The sequence below is a fragment of the Tachysurus fulvidraco genome, chromosome 24, assembly GCF_022655615.1.
Source record: "Tachysurus fulvidraco isolate hzauxx_2018 chromosome 24, HZAU_PFXX_2.0, whole genome shotgun sequence".
Taxonomy (NCBI): domain Eukaryota; kingdom Metazoa; phylum Chordata; class Actinopteri; order Siluriformes; family Bagridae; genus Tachysurus; species Tachysurus fulvidraco.
This window is the reverse complement of record NC_062541.1, coordinates 14,619,935-14,636,352: the sequence shown is the minus strand read 5'-3', so window position 1 is coordinate 14,636,352 and position 16,418 is coordinate 14,619,935. Positions and strand designations below refer to the sequence as shown.

The 16,418-nt window shown below is 41.3% G+C and overlaps 1 protein-coding gene across 8 annotated transcripts in view; it reads left to right on the top strand.

The window, feature by feature from the left end:
* Positions 1 to 16,418, top strand: part of sdk1a (sidekick cell adhesion molecule 1a) — a 266,359-nt gene that overhangs the window by 204,649 nt on the left and 45,292 nt on the right. For all 8 annotated transcript variants that reach the window (XM_047807755.1, XM_047807754.1, XM_027159289.2 and 5 more), the window contains 9 exons: positions 520 to 656; positions 2,013 to 2,160; positions 5,774 to 5,914; positions 8,105 to 8,286; positions 11,248 to 11,363; positions 12,355 to 12,550; positions 13,057 to 13,155; positions 14,439 to 14,630; positions 15,553 to 15,674. In XM_047807755.1, the coding sequence (XP_047663711.1) occupies positions 520 to 656; positions 2,013 to 2,160; positions 5,774 to 5,914; positions 8,105 to 8,286; positions 11,248 to 11,363; positions 12,355 to 12,550; positions 13,057 to 13,155; positions 14,439 to 14,630; positions 15,553 to 15,674 (1,333 nt within the window). The remainder of the gene's footprint in view (positions 1 to 519; positions 657 to 2,012; positions 2,161 to 5,773; positions 5,915 to 8,104; positions 8,287 to 11,247; positions 11,364 to 12,354; positions 12,551 to 13,056; positions 13,156 to 14,438; positions 14,631 to 15,552; positions 15,675 to 16,418) is intronic.

Genomic DNA, 16,418 nt, shown 5'->3' with positions numbered 1-16,418 from the left:
AAGTTACAAGTCAAAGAATGGATCACTTCTTCCTCTGCTTGTCTCTCTTTCCTTTTTTTTTTCCTTTCCTCATCACCAGATACGCACAAGATGAAAGGCACATATCGCTGCTCTTCTGTGAGATCGTCTAGTTGGAAAGAACAATAAAAGAAGCGATGGAACCTGGAGTTTTGATGATTCTTTCTCTGGGCTTAAGATAAAAACAAAAACAAACTTTCCCCCAGACTGAAAAGTGCTAATGATGAGTCGGTATGTACGTGACTGCGGCATGATGCGGCCAAACCTTGCCAAGTCGAACGAATAAAGCGAAAAATACAGGAGGAAAAAGGATGAGTAGAATCAGGGCGAGCATGACTGACCATGCCGGGGAATTTGGAATCTGACAGTTTTTGCGTGTGTGTATGTGTGTGCATGTGTTTGTGTTTGTGTGTGTGTGTGTGTGTGTGTGTGTGTGTGTGTGTGTGTGTGTGTGTGTGTGTATTGACTCTAAACGTGCTCGGCCCTTTTCTCTCTTCACAGAGAGCTGCCTCACTCGCCGCGGAACCTGCAGGCCAGCCTGAACGCCACCGACAGCCGCAGCGTGCACTTGTCCTGGATGAGGCCCTTCGATGGCAACAGCCCTCTGCTGCACTACATTGTGGAGCTCTCTGAGAACAGTACGTGTTCGCTTTCTGACACCACAAGATCTCGCATGACTATTTATTTATACTCATTTTTATAAGCTAAAACACATTCCTACCACCACTGTGACTACACTGGGGTCAATAACTGTGCAAAATAATAAATCAAAAAGTAATCAGACTGATCAAGTTCAACTAAACACATAGTTTACAAAGGTTTCTTCTCACCACCTGACTAGTACACATTTGGCAGACACCCTTATCCAGAGGGACTTATATTTTTAGCTCATTTTATTTTTAGCACAACTGATGGTTAGGGGCCTTGCTCAGGGGCCCAGCTTGTTGGACCTGGGATTCCAACACCTTAACCAGTAAGCTACCACATCCCAGATGGTATATTCCATCCAACTCCTAAAACACACACACACACACACACACACACACACACACACACACACACACACACACACTGAGTGAGTGCTTGGTAGAATGAGAATGCACTTAGATAAAGATAAATTATACTAGATAAAGAAGGTTGATCTTACTTAAGTAGCTGTCTTGCGACAGAACAGAGATGTATAGAAGTATGGAGACACTCCATCACTACCATCATGAAAGAATAGAGCAGATTAATGTGCTTGGGTGTGAGAGGACAGTGAGGAATGGGCTCTGGTGGAGGTGGAGGTGTAACACTGCTGTCTGCCCCCTAGGAACCACCTGTAGGCACTGACAGACGAAAGCTTGCTTCTAAACATCTCTTCATTTAACCACATCATTCCCCATTGATGCCAGCGTTTACTCAAACCAGGCTTTTCCAAATGAAGTACTTTACTATTGGAATAAATAAAAGCGCTGATGTTCGCCCGGTCTTTGCCATCACACTCATTTTTCCTGGCATGGAATTTCGAACCCGACGAAACACGGTCATAGATAAATTGTGGATTTGACTGCGTACGCAGGCTCAGTGTGAGCGTGTGAGTTATTTTCCCCATCCCTGCTTTTCTGACTCATCTTCACTTCTTCTCCAGTCCATACATCCGTACAGTAGTAGATCCGCCAGCGAATGATCTGTCATCGGCTGTTGAGCATCGGCGCTGTCTCTTATAATAAAGTGTAACCCCGCTTTAATATGCTTTGATTACAAATCCCTGACGCAATCCTTTTGTATAATATTCCGGGCTAATTTCTCTGAAGAGCCTGGTGTTGTTTGATCCGATCATTAAGTATTAATAATGACTTGTGTTCTTGTGGGGAATCCAGGCTTGAAAAAGATGTGTGATTAGGAGCCTGGGTTAGAGCCTTTTCCTAAGCGAATACGACAGCTACATGAAATACACTCAGTAGCTACAAGTCGGTATTTCTCTGAACGAACGTCTGTTCGTGTGATTTTAGATTCTCCGTGGAGGGTGTACTTACCCGACGTGGATCCGACGCTTACGACGGCCGAGGTGACCGGTCTCACTCCGGCGCGAACCTACCAGTTCAGAGTCTGTGCTGTCAATCAAGTGGGGAAAGGACAATACAGCGGTGAGACAAACCGGTAAGCAGCATTTTTATTTTAATTTAGTCATCAAAGGAGCTAAATAAGCTGTCAAAATTTCTTTTTTTTCTTTCCAAAGACACCAAAGTAAGTAAACAAATAGGCTCAGATATGTATATTGACTTCACACTTCAGCTCAGCCGCCTGCGATCTGAATAAGGATGAAGACACGCGCCTGACTAACGTTCATCGAGAACTGTCATTTTCTGAGAAAGTGACTCAGAGAAAGCTCGAGATTTATCTCACAATGCCTGCTCTGATTTAAAAAAAAAAAAAAAAAAAAAAAAAGCATAATTTAGCAGTGTATTGAATTAGCTGACAGTTGCAATCCATTTATTTGGAAGCACCAGCACCAAGAAGAAGTCCTTGCTATCTTATTCTGATCCAGGATAAAGGATAAATATATCCCACTTATACAGCTCCACTGTACTGTGATTTGAAATGTGATTTCTTCTGTCATTGCCCTGTAGCGCTCTCAGTGTGCGGCGAACACGCGTACGGTTTCGGGCAGTGGAGTGGCAGGCTCGTGCTCACACATTGTGCTGTAATCAGCGCCTCGAGCAGCTCACATCCACACAGCCCGGAGCTGTGGGTGGCAGACACCTCGGGCCCGCTCGCACCAGCAGCCCTTATCAGCGCCAGACATGCTAAAACATTGCACCTCTGCTCAGGGAATAGGAACGAAACTGCTATCACACGGCCTCGGTGGCATATTTTTCATTTTGAAATTAGTCACTTCTGTTCAGAACGCCTGGATATAAATAGCGGGTTTTTAACAGGTTCAGAATTCTCGCTCCGAGCTAAACAGGATACAGAGTCTTAAAGGCAACTGTGGTGCAGTTGATGTCATGGGGCAAACCGTTTAATCCGTTTAATGTGTGTGATTGTGAGAAAACAATTCCAGTAAAAGCAAACATGGAGAGGAGCAAGTTCGCCAACATTAAAGTCAATTCTCAGCCAAGCACAATACTAATCTTACGACAGGGCTGGTAGCCACGCTCTTCTGTCTGTCCTCCTTGTCTCTCTTCCTTGTCCCCAAAACAGTGATAAAATCTCTACCACAGATCCATACACAGCGACCGGTAAACTTGTAGTGGTCACACTCCGCTATTACATATTTTATTGTAGTCCCGCAGTCGTTAATGTCGTCCGGGTTAACACGGGAGCAGAATCTAATGAAAGTATTTTAAAGAGCCAGGGTAGATTTTTAATTTGTGCATAACCTCGGTTCACTTCACAGAAACACGTCCCGGGAGGTTCAAGTTAAGTCTGTCCAAACCACTTCATTTTTCTTTTGCTTTCATTTAGCAATTATCGCCATGACTGGGTTTTCACTGGAGCTGATCACTGCTGGGTTTTGTTTCATTACCAAACAGGTGCAAGATTAATACCTGACAATTTGCGCTTTGGCTCTTATTAGTTCATCTAGCACAATTAAGCTACTTTTAGCTGTGGGAATATGTTTTAATTCTTATTTGAGAACGAGGTTGAATTAGGACCTGACTGAGTTTTTTTTTTTTTTTTCTTTTTCTTTAATCAAATATACTTTGTGGTGTTCGGCCAAATGTCCTGGATATTTATTTACGAGAATAAATCTTTATTTATTTATTTTTACTGGAAGTGTGTAATACAACGGGCAGAGGTGTTTAATCTGGAGGCCAAGGATCTTTTGCTTAAATATGGAGTGTTGCACCACCGAATATATTCTTTTTTTTTTTAAAAAGAAGTGTCTAATACGGCGAGCAGAAGTGTCTAATACAGCAAACTAGACCGTGTCAGGCACTTTTCTGAAGACAGTCAGCTTGGGGACACAGTTGAGCTAAGACTAGTGCCTTGAAGGAGCCAATCACTCTTCTCCCTGCAGGCATATGTCTTCCTGCATGCTGTCACATCTGTCCTTTTTGGCCTTATTAAGCAGAGGCAACCATAAATGCCTGACGAGGCCATAAAAACATACCGGAACAGCAGATAATGAGCTTGCATGCACACACACACACACACGGACACACACACAATCATGCACACACACACACACACGTACTTTTCTGTTTATATGCCGCTGGGTTTTTGTGCTCAACATGTCTCGCTTGCCAAAACCTACCATGAACATCGGGCTCCAAATGTAAAATCCTAGTGATCACTCAAGCTCTACCATTGATAGAGGGGTCCATTAATAACCAGTGGACTTTAAACACCAGGCATGATTAACTGACTGTGTTTTATTCGCTGCCAGACTCTTTTAGGCCGTTCCATTAGCCCCCGTCGTCCCTAGTGGCTATATGTGGCACATGCCGTAGTCAAATTAATGGTCCGCTTCTTTGCATTGTTTATGCACCAAAGCAGATGTTTAATGTCCAGTGATTCACTGTGACTATGTGAAGCAAATGTGTAAATACTGCTTGAAGGACAGGACAGGGCACGGAGACAGTGTCTGAGAGCCAGCAGAGCAACTCTCCTTCCTTATGGCCATGATTAGGCAGATTTACAGAGCGAGAGGCACCACAGTATCGGTTATAGGGAGCATTAATTATGAAATGGACTTCTGGGGAGAAATAACAAGTGGAAGGAGTTTTAAGAAGGCACTGACTATAAATCTGAATAATCCAATGATCCCATTAAAATTTAATGCAGATTTAACTGTCCATTAGCATGAAATACATAGGGTGGAATGAACCCGTGGACTTTATGAAGCATCCAGCTCTGATAGATTTTTTATTTTCCATTAATTAAAAAGAGCATACATTTGGGTGGTATGGACACCCCGGTCATCTACCAATATCCCTAATGCTTGTAATTTACTAACGTTACCTAATATTCGACCTGCATTTTTGCCGATTGCTCTTTCAGACAGTTAGTCGAAATCGTAACCAGAGACAGAGCAAAAGCATTGAAGCTTAAGGTTTTTTGTTTTTTTTTTACTCTTGGAACAGGACAGGATGAATGTCATTCCCGAGCATGTACATACACCGAAAAGGCCACAGCTTTTAAGCTTTTAACCTTCCTCGGTCTCCAGCAGAGCGCATATCGTGAGCGGAAGTGAGCGCCACAGGCCCCTGAAAGCGATAAAGTGATCGATAGATTATACGCTTCCACATGTAAATACTAATCCCGAATGCAGCCTAAACAAAAGGGAGAACAGATGATCAGAAGGCAAACCGGCACTGATTATTCCCTAAACTAGTCCCAGAGTCCAGGTCAAGCACTGCAGAAATAAAAACAGCTGAAAAAGCAGTGACCTTATGTGTCAGAGGACCCCAGGGTGCTCTGAGCATAGGGAGGATCTTCCAGGAAAACAGTGAGGGCTTTGAGTGCTTTTGATGAAGTGGGCGGATGCATCGTAGCGAGGCAGATTGGGAAATGGACTTCTGACCAGAGGGTTATACTTTTTCAGCTCACTAGGAATTTTTTGTTGTTGTTGTTATACCCTAGAGCGAGTCAGCAACCTCAAATCCAGAAAAAAAAACCCCAAAAAACAAAAATACTGAGCACTGAATCTGTTACATAAGAGCACTTCTGTGTGTATGTGAAGAATTAATGTCTGTGCACTTGGTGATTTTATGAACAGTATTGTACGTCCTGTTGTTTTTTTTTATTCTCTTTTCTTCTCCTGTAGACTGATGCTGCGGGAAGAGCCACCCAGCGCTCCACCCAAAAACATAGTGGCCAGTGGACGCACAAATCAGTCCATTATGGTGCAGTGGCAGCCACCTCCGGAGTCGCAGCTCAATGGTGTGCTCAGAGGTTACGTCCTCAGGTAGGACCTTCACCACACTGCTGTCTCACGACAAGCCAGTGCCAGTTGGTTTACTCAGTTACTATAGACACTTCAGTGAGCTAGAGAATACCGCTGAGAGATCTGTTGTAACACTGTCATAACTCTGTTTTAACAGTTATTTCTTCCAGGTTTAATTTTAGTCCAACGTTCTCCTTCAAAAGTATTGGAACAGCCATGGAAATGCTATACAAACAGATATATTTAGGTTTGAGATCTGAAGATGAGACCATTGCTCAGAAATTCAGCCTTCATTTCTTGATACTCACATTTAGATCTGTTAAACAACTTAGAACATGACAGACCGACGGTGGCAGACCAGCCGATTTGTAGGTGTGCAAATGAATTGGAACAGATTAGAAGAGTCTTCAATTACATGACATTTATTATTTTGTTGTATATCCCTCACTTGCAGTAACTGACCTACTGAATAATGACCTACTGGTATCACCATCTACAGGCTTCCTTCGGTTGCTGTGTATTTTCGGGGTGTTTGTCCCATCAGTCTTCTCTTTAAGATGTAAGATGTCGTTCAGTTGGATTAAGGTCTGCTGATTGACTAAATCCTTCACCTTCCCCATTCCTTTCCTCCCCGATGAAGTCCTTTGCTGAGTTTTTGTTGTGTGTTTCGGACCATTGTTTTGCAGCATGATGAAGTTCCTCACAATTAGATTGGATTAATATCTCAGCACATTGACAGACAGAGGGAATGTGTGAACTTCTGAAGTCATCCTGCTGCCAAAATCACGAGCTACGTCATCAATAAAGGTTAACGAGTCTGTCCCAAGCCCAAGCCATGATGCTACAACCAAGCTGGTTGACCGAAATCTCTGTATATTTGCATCATGAACAAATCCTTTCTTGAACTAAGGATCGAGGTTCAAGCTGCCGCTGTTTGGCCCTTGAGCAAGGCCCTTTACCCTCTCTGCTCTAGAACTGATATTTATAAATGTTCAAGCTTTTTCCTGCTATCTCTATCTAGTCAGCAGACATGCCCTAGCTTCATAGTTTCTGACAGGAATTCAATGTTATATTTATCTATATTTATTTCATTGCTCATTCCTTTTATCACACAGCCTCTGTGGCATATTTTTCATTTTGAAATTAGTCACTTCTGTTCAGAATGCCTGGATATATATATAGCAAGTTTTTGTAACACATTTAACAGCTAACCTGCAGTAATCTGACAGGAATTTTCCTATTCATAACTGTATTTCAGCGTTATTGCCAACGCTAATCTGACGGCTAATATACTAACTTGACAGGAGTGTAAAAACATCTATTCAAAACATTTAAGACCTATTTTTCTCCTCCATTGTTCTTGTTTAGTCTCTTTGTTTCCTATTTTACTTACCAGTAAGTAAGAAGTGCAAACAACATTAATGGCAAGCTGTTCAGGCTGCAGATCCATTCCCTTGCATAGAAAGTATTTTCCTCCAAGGCTGCACTTTTTGTAGTGTATAAAATAACAGAGTAATTTAGGAGTGTAGCATGAACACAAAGACAACAGGTTTATGTGGAAATAAATGTTGTGTACAGTAAGTAGAACAGCAGTTTTTTGGATTTAATACACACTAAATTTAGGCTCCAGGAGACAGGGTGAATGTTTCTCACTTTCTGAGCGTGCTGATCGCTAGGTTGTGTTTGCCCGGGCCTGCAGTGTGTCTGGGGGACCATGGCTTGTACCCACAGCTGCTCTCGCTGTAGGAGCTGAGATGCTCGGCACAGCAATGAAAGCCTGTACAGCATGATGTGATCCAAACAGCCATCCCCTACAGGCCTCCTGTAGCTGAGGAAAGACACAGAACATCTGACAGGGAACCCATCTGCTCAGGCTGCCAGTTCTCTGTCCTCACCTACACCGTAGAATAATAACGAGAATTGCATGATAAAGAGAAATTTCTAGTTAAGAGACCTAATGGCCTGTAAGAAGTAATTCCCTTGTCGCCTTCTGCACTCTCGATGTTTGACCGACTGCTTGTGAGTATGATTGACCGTTTAGCACAGAATGGTGATAAATAGGATTTCTTAGTAAGTAAGGCCTTTCTTATTTCAAGTAAGGCCTGTTTATTACATCCTCCTGCAACAACTTCTAATGAAGCAGCGTTCTGTGAAGAAATCATTGTTGCTAACTGCTCATTCATGGATTCATCGATTCTTCACTCAACACAGGTATCGGCTGGCGGGGCTCCCCGGCGAGTACCAGCAACAAAATATCACCAGCCCTGATATCAACTACTGCCTCATCACCGAGCTCATCATCTGGACACAGTATGAGATCCAGGTGGCGGCGTACACGGGAGCAGGCCTCGGCGTCTTCAGCCAGCCTGTCGTTGAGTACACGCTCCAGGGAGGTAAGACCTCAATCACGCTCTTTCTTTCTTACTCTTGCTAACTTTACTTCTTTAAGGTGAACTTGCAGATGGCAAGATGGAAAGAGTGCCAGCAAGACACGAGCTGGCTAGAGAATGCGTTTGAAAGAAAGCTGGCCCTAAACAGACACCGTATTCATTTCACAAGCTGAAAACGTTTGCGGATGTTAATCCTGTTCAGAACTATTACATCAATTATTCCTTGGGCTGTTTTTTTTTTTTTATCTGTTGCTATAAATTTCATTTCAACGACGAGATCGGGCTAAATCTATTGCAGTCACATCTGATTGGTCATTTAGATGATTGAGAGGAAATGTACCGAAACCACGCCGAGATACTTCATTTGCCGAATTTATCATGCGTAAAAGGGCTTCCTTTGTGCAGCTAAATGTTAGGCAGTCTGACGTTATTTCTTGGTGACTTTCTTCAGTATCAAGATGAAAGTTAAAATCTGGAGCACAGATGTGGCTTTCCACTGTTACATAGTGATTTGGTTTAAGAAATGTCGAATCGAATCGGCTGCTCGGTTTTTCACGTTAATTGTATAAAATCTGACAGCAGAAGGCAATTCTAATGCAAAGTCATGCATTTTGAATATGTAAACATCTTTTAAGAGCAGACTTTTAATTGGTTCAATTTGAGTTATTACAAGCTTGACTGATAGCATGAAACGATTTTCCCAGAAATATATAATAGCTAGTACTCAGAGCCTTTAAGTCTACTGATAATTTTTCTTACTTATTAAAGATGAGTTTTTTTTATCCTATTTATAATTGTTCAAAGTCTAATGATCTAACTAAGTCAAAGTCTAACTGCTAATGATTCTTGATGGCTAATAGGAGCTAACTTGATACACTTTCTATGAGGATTACTTTGTATTATTAATGTTTTAAACGTTCATAAGATAAGTCTGATATAACTAATATTTAATAAATGTTTATAATCTTCATTACTACCGCTAGCCAGCTAGGTAACATGAGACAGCTTGACACCGTTAGGCTAAAGGCAGCTAATTAACGCTAATCTGACAGGAATTTCTGACAAGATTTTTAGAGATATTCATTTTAAAGTTCTCTTTAAAGTATTACTTTACTTACCAGTAAATAAGAAGTACAACATCAATGGCAAGCTGTTGAAGCTGCATGATCCATTTCTCTGCATAAAAAATGCCTTCCAACAAAAAGAACTGAGCTCAGGCTACAGCCTTCCTGTCCAGTTTTGTCATGTTAATTGTGTACAAACCGATCGTAGACGGCAATTTTGAAGCAGAGTCATGCATTTTGAATATGTAAACATCTTTTATGAGCAGACGTTTAATTGGTTGTTACAAGCTTGACTGGCAGCATGAAACATTATTTTCAGAAATATATAATATTCCCCCTGGAGCCTAAAGGACTAATACCACTAATTATCATTGTTACTTCTAAGATGTAGAACGTTTCACAAATACAGTCTGTAGGTGGTATACAAGCAATAGACCTGAAGTATAATGTATACTACATGTACTATGTTTGTGCCTGGGATTATCTAGAAATCTCAAAAAAAATTCTGATCACAAGGTCCCCATGACTGAGACAAAAACAAAAAACAATTTGTCTCAGTGTCCTTTGCTTAAATGAGGTATTTCTTCCAGCTGCTGCACAGCTGTCTACCTGTCTTAACTGTGGCCTTTTGGAATGAACAGAAAATTAAAATCATGTTAAGTTTTTACTTATTGTGTCTTTCTCTTCATCTTTCTCTAAATTTTCTCTTGAAAATCTTAGCTGAAGTTAGAGCTGAAAATGCAGAAACATCTATACCTATAAATCATAAAGCGTCCACTGCAAAGTTTCCAGTGATGTTAGACATAATAGTCATTAGAAAAAGGCAACTGCATCCAGGACATTAGCTTTCTTTTTTTCCTGATGGTAAAAGTAGACTAAGAGACCTTTTGAAGTGCTTTTTACAACCATATTTCCTCCAAACCAATTATTAGCCTGCTTCAGGAATACAGAGATGAAAAGAGAAGTCGTCATTCTGATCCATTATCATTTTTTCACAAGCTGATATTTCACAGTGATAGTTTGAGAGGGAAATAAATAATATTGTAGGTTACAGTGAAATCAGTATTACGGTATGTTGTGCCATTTCATCGGTGTTTCATCAGTTTGGGCCACACAAGGGTCCAATGGCAAGCAGAAATGATTGACATTTTTGGACATCATACTTGCATTTATATGACATCTAAAACCTAAATGTGAATTAATGTGCGCTGTATGTGTGACTGCAGCATAGGTCAGTGTAGCTAGCATCAATATGTTGGATCGAAATACAACAACGTTTCTCATGACCACGGCGCTACATAAAACAACACCGAGATAAGGACTTAAAGTAAGTTGTCCTAGCCACATAAAGTGCCACCTCGTGCAGACGGTGTGAGACACAAGATAGTGCAGACAGACAATACAGAACACTACAGGACAGATAGACATGATAGCAGTCTGTATATTATACAGTACAATGTGTAAAAATAGAGGATCGTAAACAAAGAGGGTTCTAGTAAACATAGTAAACATATATACTGTACACTTGTGTAATAGTAGCAGGCGGATGAGGTATTGAAATGTGGTGTGGAGAAACAGCAATGAGTGAATGCACAAAGACTGTGTAGCGTGTGTACGGTTTAATATGGGTGGTGCAGTAGACATGGATTTACAGTATATTCGATAAGTGTCTGTGTGTATTTATGTGTGTCTTAAGCGTTTGTATTTACATTGCAGTGATTAAAATACATTTTAGGGTTAGGGTTATGTTTTTTGTTTTTGTCAGTCATGGGGACCTTGTGATCAGACGTTTTTTGAGATTTCTAGATAATCCCAGGCACAAACATAGTGCCTGCAGAAAGACTAGCTACACCGAGCCGAAAAAGACTAAAGCGCTGTTAATTTTGTTTGTTTTGACTAGTTCCCACAGCACCCCCTCAGGATGTAGAGGTTGTTGCTGTCAACTCAACCACCATCAAATTTACCTGGAATCCGCCACCTCAGCAGTTCATAAACGGCATCAATCAAGGTTACAAGGTAATTCATTTGTCTATCACTCAATACTACTCTGTGTGGCGGATCTAACCAGGATAGAGCTTTAAGATGCCAAAGGTAACTAATTGAGTAGCACATTATGGCCTTGACACTTGTGTGCTAGTTCACATAAACACACATAGTTCACATAGCCGGTTCACATAAACACACAGACTTCCCAAATGAAGACTGGCTTGCTTGGCATATAATAAATCTGTACGTGTGCTGTGAAGTGAATCTTTGCTGTAGTTCTTTATATCCCCCATTTTTCACCTCACGATAAATTTGATGGTACAAAGTCATGGTTAATCAGCTGATCCAACTAGCAAGCTCTGGACAGATCTGTAGTAAAGCCATGTTATTTTCTGCTGTTCATTAGATCAGATTAGATTAAGATTAGATTAGATTAGATTAGATTCATCTTTTTTGTCATTACACATGTACAAGTACAAGGCAACAAAATGCAGTAGGGTATCTAACCTGAATAATAATAATAGTCCCTCAGCAGGGATTAGGGAGCTTTTTATGCTTTTCTTTCCTGGTACATTGATCATTTCGATGTTTACGCTGGCTCGATGGACTGATGTTACCAAAACCAACATAAGTAAAAGAAATGATGGCATTAACTATGGCAGCTAACACTAGCTAAATTTCCTAAGTCATTTCTTCATGCATGACCTTAATTAACACGCAAAATAAAGCGGGATAGACAGCTCTTTTTAAATGATGAGCGGAGTGGAAGAGAACATGGAACTTATACAGATCGCTAACTTATAGTCATTTACTGTCGAACACTCTGATTCGTTGTGCTATTTTATAAAATATACATGTCTGGATTACAAAACTGTATAACTTTTACTAAGTCTTTATGCAGTGGTTTGATGAAAATATCCCACGAAGTGATGAAACTTGTATCAAACAGCAATTCTCTCTCTCCCTCTGTTTCTCTCTCTCTCTCCCTCTCTTTCTCTCTCTCTCTCTCACTACCCATCAGCTAATGGCTTGGCCTGAACACTCACCTGAAGCCTCCACAGTGGTGACCATCACCCCTGATTACCACGGTACCCGTCATCAGGGCTACATCACTGGCCTGAAGAAGTTTACCTGGTACCTCACCTCAGTGCTGTGCTTCACTACGCCAGGAAACGGCCCTCGCAGTTCTCCAAAACTCATCCAGACACATGAGGACAGTGAGTACCGACCATTCCTCCCAGTCCTCCCACTTCAGATCTAGGCATGACAGAGATCATAAGACTTCTTGTGCTCACAAATTTCTTAAAGCCCAAAATGCCCCTGATTTGTGTTTAATTAATATGCCATGCCGCTGTGATGTGTGTGACTTTACACCGGGTACGCGGCTGCCTTTTTTTTTGTGGCTGCAAAGGGCAAGGTGTGGAATACTAATCATCAAAAGCTTAAAAAGTGACATTAATTAAATGCATTGTTCCAGAAATATAATGTCAACATGCCTCGACATTTTGGAGTGTGCATAAATGCATCCGTAATTTTACAAGTGAGAGTAATTTGATTAGCTCATCAGTAGTTGTTGCTATAGAGAGCTAGCGATGCACTGCAACGTGTCAGAATGCAGCATTAGGCAGAGTAAACTCAGTGGAATTTTTTTATTGTGTGTGTGTGTGTGTGTGTGTGTGTGTGTGTGTGTGTGTGTGTGTGTGTGTGTGTGCGTGCGCCTCAGTTCCAGGCCCTGTAGGGCGTCTGAGCTTTACTGAAATCCTCGACACATCTCTGCGAGTTAGCTGGGAGGAGCCTGTGGAGAAAAACGGAATCATCACAGGTAGGTTTTGTTCTACATGTTGTGTTCCTACGTCAAAACAGCAAGCTCCTCGCTTGCCATACAACACATCTGTGAGGCGGATGTTTTGAAAAAAGCCCAGCCTTATCATAGTCACCAGGACGAGTCTGGCATCATCCCCTTCTGGCTAGAATCTCTTTGTCATATTTTCATGTGTTACTGAAGCTGCTTTTGAAAAGCCTAAACATTTCAAAGCACGTCGTTATCCTTTTACGGAAATGTCTTTGTGCGTAAATGGAAGCAGTTTACCTCCCTCTGTGTACCCAAATGTTTCATTACACTGCACAGGTGAGACAATTTTTTTTTTTTTGGGCTTAAAGCTCTATTAATTCTTATATACTTTTGTTTAAGACTTGGGCATTTATTACATTTATATTTATGGCATTATTGTCTTCAGTGCAGTTGCCAGGAACAGTTCAGTCCCAAATGCTCTGCTGTGAGAAGACCTGTGTGTGTTTGTGTGTATGTTTAACCCTTATGATAACTAGTATATGTTACCATCAGGGGTAAACAAATTTGAAATGCATAAAAACAAAAACAAAAAAAACACTGTTCTTATTTGGCAAAAGACATGTGCGATGTAGTGGATCCGGGGAGATGAAAGACTTCCTCCCACATACACTCAATAGAGAGAAAAAGAGATGAAGACGAATGTGTGAGCAACACGGTGATACTGGACATAGATTAAACAGCCCCCGTGAAGGAAAGGCATTGAATGTAGATTAAGGGCACAGAGACGGATGAGATTAGAAGCGCATTAGAAGGAGCGGCTCTTGTCTATATCAGTATACACAGCGTCGGTACCTTTTGAATGCTGTATGCTTGTTTTCAAACCGGGTGTCTCGGTGCAAAGCTTGATTTATGAGTGCCTGAATGGAACAGGACATTCGGTGATTGGAAACAGTGCTGACTGCGGTGGAAAATACTCCCAATAAACAGCAAATTACACAGGACCTCTGCTGGCTATTAGTCTCAGTTAGATCCGGGTTAGGTAACGGGGTCCAAGGTCTGAACCCGTCACTCCGCCGAGTCCCCCATCTCACCAAACAAGGAGTATGAGAGTGTTTAGCTCTTACTGGAGCCTCTGAAAAAAAAATTCCTTCTCTGCTTCGGACCCGTGAGAGCATTTGTCACACTTTGGAGTTCATGAAATGGGGATTTCGGAGTGGTTTTATTCCCTTATTCCCAGCGGCTGTTAGCTGGTTAGTGTTTATGACTCGACGACTCAAAGTGCAGTTCTGAGCAATGCTTGTTTTTTTTCACAGGTTACCTCCTGTCCTGGGAGGCTCAAGGGCAGAAGGAGTCACGTGTTGAACGCACCATGTCCAACACAACACTGGAGTACAAGGTGACCGGCCTCACCTCTCTCACCACCTATACCTTAGAGGTGGCAGCCATGACCGGTGCAGGCATGGGCACGCTCTCATCTTCTACCATTTCCTCTGGTGTGCCCCCGGGTGAGATGTTTTCCACACAGAAAACCTTCCACAGCACCTTTGTTTCAACTCGCTTCTCGTTCACACACATTTGCAATTCCTGATGTGCAAGAACATTTCTGAAAATTGGCTGTTTACATAAACATATATTTGCCTAATTATGTTTGCTACATGGGATTGTTGTATCAAATCAGTCTCATTTAGCTGTTTTTCCTCCCCATTATACAGCACCTCGCTTCGGATATAAAGTCACTCCTTGATTACAAAAGAATTATTCACTGTGATGTATTTGCAATCAGTGATTTCTTCATGCAGCCCTGTTACCACCCACTAAACTGCCATTTCCTCCTGAGAACACACGACACAGCTCACGTTCCCGTCCCGGATCTAGTCATCCTCAGCTTGTGGTTATGAAGATGAGTAATTATCTTTTACGTCGGACTTTTCCCACTTAGAAGCTGGCAAGTTGTTGTACATGCTCATCTATAAATCAAACCCTGCTGCAAAAGGAGAAATATTCACTTAAACCGGCACAGAAGCTGATTTTCTCTCAGAGAAAAGAGACAAATGTTTAAGTGGCTGAATGCCAAGCTGGAGCCATAATGCCTGCTGATAAATGACATATTGTGAGACATTAAAGGAACAGACAGCTATGAAGCTCAGTGGGGATTTCAGACAGATGCACGGCTATCGTCTGTTATTTGATTTAATTCCGATGTAATTCCATCAAAGTTTTTTAAAATTAAAAGACAGCCTTTTTATCACAGCACTTGAAGGGAAAAGAGGTTCGAAGGGGCTTGGTGGTACACCTCCTTGCTTTTATTTGAAGATGTTCACACTAGTGATTGAATAATACAACGAACTAAGCAGTCCAGAAGGGATCGATTCCTCATGTAAAATGACTCCTCTGATCTAAAGTAAAAGGTTTATTGTGGCATTGCAGAACTTCCTGGACCTCCTTCAAACCTCCAGATCTCCAAAATAAGCCCACGGTCTGCCACTTTGAAATTCCGGGCAGGGGATGATGGGAAAACGTCCATCTCCAAATGGATTGTAGAGGGACAGGTAAGTGCTTCAGGACGTTGTTCCTTTTCCTGTCTTATTATATGGGTATAATATAATATAATATAATATAATATAATATAATATAATATAATATAAAGTAGTCACATCAAGCAAGTCTAAAGGTCCATATAATCATCTTGTAACTGTTATAATAATAATAAATGAAAATAAGATCTTTTAACAAACCACATGCCAAAACAAAAAAAGTCCAGAGCTGACGACTCGAGTGCAGAAGATACATCGGTATTTACACGAGGGAAATTTGGCTTCTGCGGGTATTTATGTTGTTTTATTAGATTTAGATTATTAAAAAAACCTGCATGTGGTTTATGCCTCTGAGGCTGCCTGTTTTTTTTTTTTTTGCCAACAGTGTCTGAGGCACGTATTTCAGTAGCGTCTAGACTGCTGTCTTTAAACACAAGCTCCTACCTTTAAGCGTGGGATCACAGGGCTAAAATTCCCTATTGAAATACGGGCTAGAAAATGCAGACTGAAGAAAGAATTCTTCTTTGACATTTTGCTGTTTGCACAATGTGACCTAGACTGTGAATATATGACAGAAATGTTAAGTAGAAGTCTCGTATATTGTCTAAATATTGTAGCAGCAATAGTCATTATTAGACATTAATCAGGGAAAATCTGGTTTAACAATATGACATGTACTCCCTTTATTTGCCAGCTTGTATAAAATAGCACTTGATCCAACGGGGGGGCGCGGTGGCTTAGTTTTTAGCACGTTCGCCT